Source organism: Littorina saxatilis, linkage group LG9 (genome assembly GCF_037325665.1).
Source record: "Littorina saxatilis isolate snail1 linkage group LG9, US_GU_Lsax_2.0, whole genome shotgun sequence".
Lineage (NCBI taxonomy): Eukaryota > Metazoa > Mollusca > Gastropoda > Littorinimorpha > Littorinidae > Littorina > Littorina saxatilis.
Window position 1 is genome coordinate 24,430,283 of NC_090253.1, and position 7,190 is coordinate 24,437,472.

General features: G+C 41.7%; 1 protein-coding gene across 1 annotated transcript in view; it reads left to right on the forward strand.

Annotated features, from left to right (window-relative positions):
• LOC138975682 (uncharacterized) overlaps positions 1-7,190 on the forward strand; it is a 35,047-nt gene that overhangs the window by 20,814 nt on the left and 7,043 nt on the right. Inside the window, exon 5 of the mRNA XM_070348418.1 lies at positions 4,335-4,494. Coding sequence (XP_070204519.1) covers positions 4,335-4,494 — 160 coding nt within the window. The remainder of the gene's footprint in view (positions 1-4,334; positions 4,495-7,190) is intronic.

Consider the following 7,190-nt stretch of genomic DNA (forward strand, 5'->3'; position numbering starts at 1 on the left):
TCTGGCAACTGGCATTGCCATCAAAACGCCAGCAATGGCCCACTTCTGGCATGTTTATTGGGTAAGTAGTCAGCGAGTCTTATTAATGAGCAGTGTCCGTTCCGAGGGCCGGCCGGCCTTGGACAAAATGACGGATCGTTGAGGTTATATCAGATGTTTTTGAAGCTGGAGCTTTGAAACTGTACGCACTTCTAAGCTTTGATAATCTTCCAACATAACCCCAATTTGGATGAACGGAGGGATGGATGGATTTTTTTACAGCCTCACCGTTATCACTTCGATTGGTGTTTGTTCAAGAGAGATTGATGGATGGGTGGAGTAATCTGGGTGGGCGGTTGACTGGTGTAATCTGCAAGTAAATAAGAGTCTTGTTCAGGCGGATGGTTGGAGTAAACGGCAAGTAAACGAGTGTCTTCTATCGAAAATTCTCGAAAAACTTGTTCTCCGACAGCTTGCCTCACATCTCTCATCCCACAACCTTCTTAGTGCCCACCAGTCAGCCTATCGACCACGGCACAGTACGGAAACGGCTCTTCTTCGTATTTTGAACGACCTTCTGACCGCTCTAGACCAGGACAAAACATCCGTCCTCTTGCTTTTAGATCTGTCTGCGGCTTTTGATACGATAGACCATGACATTCTTTTTTATCGTCTAGAGCACTACTTTGGCATTAGCGAGATGGCTCTCTCTTGGATTCAAAATTATCTCTCAGACAGGAAACAGTTTGTTCTGATCGATGGCCAACAATCTGCTGAAACCTCTCTTGTGTTTGGTGTTCCTCAAGGTTCTGTGTTAGGCCCGGTGCTGTTCATTATGTACACAGCACCGCTGACAACTCTCATAGAGAATCATTGTGTGCTACACGAAATCTTCGCAGATGATACGCAGATCAATCATTCCGCATCACATGACAAGTACCCAGATTTGGTTCTGTCGCTACAGGAGTGTGTGAGAGATGTCGGGGCATGGATGGAAGAGAACAAACTCAAACTAAATGACGACAAAACTGAAGCCATGCGTTTTTCATACTCCACCCCTACCCATGCTAAGTCTATTTCAGAACTCCCACAGGCCATCTCTTTGAACAATATTGACATCAAGTTCTCGGATACATCCCGTGATCTCGGAGTCTTTTTTGACAAAGATCTTAGCATGAAACAGCATGTAGTCCAAACATGTAAAGCAGCGCGAATGGAGATCCGGCGTATAGGTTCCATTCGACAGTACCTTACCGAAGATGCAACCAAAAGACTAGTCTGTTCCGGCATACTCTCTAGATTAGACTACTGTAATTCACTGCTCGCTGAATGTCCCAAATCTGTCACCAAGCCCCTGCAACTAGTCCAGAACGCTGCCGCTAGACTCGTGTTTCGAACACCTATGAAACAAAGCGTCACGCCTCTACTCAAACAGCTACATTGGCTTCCAGTCGAACAAAGAATTAAATACAAGATCTGCTGCATATTCTATCAAATTGCCGCGGGCACGGCTCCACAGTACCTGTCCGATCTCGTGCAGAAAAACAATCCTGAAAGGGTTGTCCGCTCTGCCTCCCAAAATAAATTTGTCAAAGCTCCTAAGTATCAGAGGGACGATCATGGTGGCCGCTGTCTTTCAGTCGCAGCTGATCATATCTGGAACAAACTCCCTTTGTCTCTACGTCTCAGTCCATCTCTGCCTTCTTTCAAGGCAAATCTCAAGACTCACCTCTTCAGAGAAGCATTCTAGAAGGTTAATGTTGATGATGTAGTTGTCGCGACCCTGTGAATGTGCACTTTCGGATGAACAATGTTTACTGTGTGTGTGTGTGTGTGTGTGTGTGTGTGTGTGTGTGTGTGTGTGTGTGTGTGTGTGTGGGCATGTGTGGGTGGGTGTGTGTGGGCATGTGTGGGTGGGTGTGTGTGTGTGTGTGTGTGTGTGTGTGTGTGTGCATTATAATTGTTGTGTATACTGAGAGTTCGTTCCTGTAAGAGCCTCTGGATTTTTGTAACATTTATGTTTTGGTTTTGGTTTTGTTGTAAAGTGTTTATGATTGTGTTCTGTTCCGTCAATGGCGTCATTCTGGTAATGATGTTGTTATTGCTTTTGTAAAGCGCTTTGTGTGTTCGAAAGCGCTATAGAAATCACCATTATTATTATTATTATTTTTCTTCAGACGGATGGCTGGAGTAATCTGCAAGTAAACGAGTGTCTTGTTCAGGCGGATGGCTGGAGTAAACTGCACGTAAACGAGAGTCTTCTTCAGGCGGATGGCTGGAGTAATCTGCAAGTAAACGAGTCTCTTGTTCAGGCGGATGGCTGGAGTAAACTGCAAGTAAACGAAAGTCTTGTTTAGGCGGATGGCTGGAGTAAACTGCAAGTAAACGAGAGTCTTGTTCAGGCGGATGGCTGGAATAAACTGCAAGTAAACGAGTCTTGTTCAGGCGGATGGCTGGAGTAAGTAATCTGCAAGTAAACGAGAGTTTTGTTCAGGCGGATGGCTGGACTAAGTAATCTGCAAGTAAACGAGAGTCTTGTTCAGGCGGATGGCTGGAGTAAACTGCAAGTAAACGAGAGTCTTGTTCAGGCGGATGGCTGGACTAAGTAATCTGCAAGAAAACGAGTGTCTTGTTCAGGCGGATTGCTGGAGTACACTGCAAGTAAACGAGAGTCTTGTTCAGGCGGATGGCTGTAGTAATCTGCAAGTAAACGAGTGTCTTGTTCAGGCGGATGGCTGGAGTAATCTGCAAGTAAACGAGTGTCTTGTTTAGGCGGATGGCTGGAGTAATCTGCAAGTAAACGAGAGTCTTGTTCAGGCGGATGGCTAGAGTAATCTGCAAGTAAACGAGTGTCTTGTTCAGGCGGATGGCTGGAGTAAACTGCAAGTAAACGAAAGTTTTGTTTAGGCGGATGGCTGGAGTAAACTGCAAGTAAACGAGAGTCTTGTTCAGGCGGATGCTGGAGTGTAATCTGCAAGTAAACGAGAGTCTTGTTCAGGCGGATGGCTGGAGTAAGTAATCTGCAAGTAAACGAGTGTCTTGTTCAGGCGGATGGCTGGAGTAATCTGCAAGTAAACGAGAGTCTTGTTCAGACGGATGGCTGGAGTAAACTGCAAGTAAATGAGAGTCTTGTTCAGGCGGATGGCTGGAGTAAACTGCAAGTAAACGAGTGTCTTGTTCAAGCGGATGGCTGGAGTAAACTGCAAGTAAACGAGAGTCTTGTTCAGGCGGATGGCTGGAGTAATCTGCAAGTAAACGAGTGTCTTAAAAAACTCTTATTCAGGCGGATGGCTGGAGATAAGTAAACTGCAAGTAAACGAGTGTCTTGTTCAGGCGGATGGCTGGACTAACGAGAGTCTTGTTCAGGCGGATGGCTGGGGTAAACTGCAAGTAAACGAGTGTCCTGTTCAGGCGGATGGCTGGACTAAGTAATCTGCAAGTAAACGAGAGTCTTGTTCAGGTGGATGGCTCTAGTAAACTCCAAATAAACGAGTGTCTTGTTCAGGCGAATGGCTGGACTAAGTAATCTGCAAGTAAACGAGTGTCTTATTCAGGCGGATGGCTGGAGTAATCTGCAAGTAAATGAGAGTCTTGTTCAGGCGGATGGCTGTAGTAATCTGCAAGTAAACGAGAGTCTTGTTCAGGCGGATTGCTGGAGTAATCTGCAAGTAAACGAGTGTCTTGTTCAGGCGGATGGCTGGAGTAAACTGCAAGTAAACTAGTGTCTTGTTCAGGCGGATGCTTGAGTGTAATCTGCAAGTAAACGAGTGTCTTGTTCAGGCGGATGGTTGGAGTAATCTGCAAGTAAACGATTGTCTTGTTCAAGCGGATGGACGATCGAATGTGTGAGTTAGTGACCGAGTGAGTAAGAACATGTACAAGACATTAAGTGAGCGAGTAATCTTAGAGATTGAGTGGAAGGATGAATGAGTTGTCCCAGATTGCAGGATTAGTTAAAAGCGGAGTTGATGAATAAGTAATGTCTAAGGGACATTTGGCCTCCGTATCAATTTATTTCAGGGTACGGCAACATTACGCACAAGATAGAGCTAAAACGTAATGACTGAGGGACATTTGACACCCGTGTCAATTTATTGCAGGTTATGGCTACATTACAACCCAAAACAGAGCTAAAAAGTAAGGTCTAAGAAAAATTAAGTACCCGTCTCAACTTATTGCAGGGTACGGGAACATGAAACCCAGAGCTGTTTGGCAGTTAGCGAGTGAATAAGTAAGGTCTAAATGATATTTGGCACCCGTGTCAATTTATTGCAGGGTGCGGGAACATTACACCCAAGACAGAGCTAAAAAGTAAGAACTAAAGGACATTTGACACCCGTGTCAATTTATTGCAGGTTATGGCCACATTACTCCCAAGACAGACATGGGACGCTACGTGACCATTTTGTACGCAATCTTCGGCATCCCTATCTGTATCCTGATGCTTACGCTCATTGGGGACGGCTTGGCTGCTGCATTCCGCTTACTCTACAAGAGTCTCTGCAACATCTGCTTGTAAGTATAAATAGAGCCAGGGTTATCACGATCTGTACAAAAAAAAATATTCAACTTCTAAAACAAAAACCGACTCCTCCATTTAAAGTCTTTTGAAATATGTTACGATTGACCGTAGTTTGTATGCTGTGCTGTCCTACTTTACAATGAGACAAATCGGACGCCTCGTTTTGGCGCTACAACTAACTTTTAAAATCTAAATAATAAATTGATAGCTTGTTACACAAACATTCTTAAATCATAAAAGAATTCTGTTTGGATCAAGACAAGATCAGCACAATTCGAAGTTTTGAAGTTTGAAAAAAACGGAGCCCGCAAGCAGGTCACACAAGGTCGTATTTCCCAAGCAGACGAATTTTCTGCATAGCGCTTGCTTTTTTGAAGCCAACCGCCGCCGATAAGTGCGTGTGACTCGCAGTCGTTTGTTGCAATTTACATTCAGAGTTACACAATAACGTGCTATTGCAGATACAGCGAGTCGCGTTGAAATCACAAACTGACGACTACATTGTAAAAAAAAGGAAAGTGGATCACACGGGTTCACGATTGCTCAGGGGTAAAATAAACCACAAAATAAACCACAAAATAGCCATTCAAAAGAACTGTGTCATGTAATGCTATTAAATGATATTGCGAGTGTGTTCCATTAGTTTAGAACAGTTTATAATTATCGGCTTAACAAACAGACATTTATGTTCGAAAATTATTTAAGAGTACTCCCACACAATTTGGGAATAATATTTTTGCGCTTTAAAACACTAAACCACAAGCTGCCAATTCAGACAGGAAGATTTATAAATGTAATACAGAAGGAAAGAGTGTGTACAAAGTGCAATAATGGCGATATTGGTGACGAATTTCACTATGTGTTTATCTGCAGCTTCTTTAACGAATTAAAAAAAATGTGTCCCACTCAAGTATCCCAAAAATCCGAATGTAATAAAATTTCAACTTTCATTTTCAACAACAAATAAAAAAATATTGTTAAATTTAATTCACTTGATTAAAGGTATTTCAAACGAATTTTAAACAGGTGTTGATGGAAGAAAAAACAAGTCGCGTAAGGCGAAATAACTACATTTAGTCAAGCTGTGGAACTCACAAAATGAAACTGAACGTAGTCCGCCGCTAGTGCAAAAGGCAGTGAAAGTGACGAGCCTGTTTGGCGTGGTAGCGGTTGCGCTGTGCTTCATAGCACGCTTTACTGTACCTCTTTTCGTTTTAACTTTGTGAGCGTGTTTTTTTATCCAAACATATCATATCTATATGTTTTTGGAATCAAGAACCGACAAGGAATAAGATGAAAGTGTTTTTAAATTGATTTCAAAAAAAAATTTGATCATAATTTTTATATTTTTAATTTTCAAAGCTTGTTTTTAATCCAAATATAACATAATTATATGTTTTTGGAATCAGGGAATGATGAAGAATAAGAATAAGATGAACGTAAATTTGGATCGTTTTATAATTTTTTATTTTTTTTTTACAATTTTCCGATTTTTAATGACCAAAGTCATTCATTAATTTTTAAGCCACCAAGCTGAAATGCAATACCGAAGTCCGGCCTTCGTCGAAGATTGCTGGGCCAAAATTTCAATCAATTTGATTGAAAAATGAGGGTGTGACAGTGCCGCCTCAACTTTTACAAAAAGCCGGATATGACGTCATCAAAGGTATTTATCGCAAAAAAGAAAAAAACGTCCGGGGATATCATTCCCAGGAACTCTCATGTCAAATTTCATAAAGATCGGTCCAGTAGTTTGGTCTGAATCGCTCTACACGCACGCACGCACACACACACATACACACACACACACACACACATACACCACGACCCTCGTCTCGATTCCCCCCTCTATGTTAAAACATTTAGTCAAAACTTGACTAAATGTAAAAATAAAAAAAATTATGATTTAAACAGCTGATTGTAGGGTTCTTTATTCCTACGTAATGTTACGTAGGAATGAACGAGAACGATTATTATGGAGATTTGATTTCCAAATTGTAAATCAAGTTATTTTATATTTAATTTTTTTTCAACGGAACGAGTTTATGTGTATATATTGATGGAACAGCCTGCATTCCTCTCTTTATTGTTCTTGTATTTTTTTGTATTTTTTTATATTTTTTTTCATGTGCCCCCATGGGGCTTCTAGAAATTAAATTTGACTTGACTTGACTTGGTTACTTTAGCGAGCACCGAGTATTCGTTTGTCTTTATAATTCTTGTTTTGTGTTATAAGTGGATAATATTGTTTTTGAGTGCCTAGAGGGTGCGACAGATTCAGAATCAACGTCAATGCCAAAGCTATGTTAACTAACCTTGTCACGGAACGTTTATAACCCAACTATTATATTACAGAGGGAACGTTGAAAAGGTCGAACTTGACACAATCTAGCTCAATTTGATGGACCGAGCAGCTTGAAAAAAGTTAGAACAAGTCGTGTGAAGCGATATACTAACATTTAGTTAACATTAGTCAACAAAGATCAACACTAAAAATAAAAAAAAATACACATAAAAAGCCAACACCAAGAGTACATGTACTAAGGCTTCGCTAGCCTACATCCGAAGACTGAGACGGGTCCAGCTCGTCTCCGCGAAGCATGCGAGCGAAATGCCTGATTAACCCTTTTTGACTCACATGCGAAGCAAAAGTGAGTCTATGTACTCACCCGAGTCGTCCGTCCGTCCG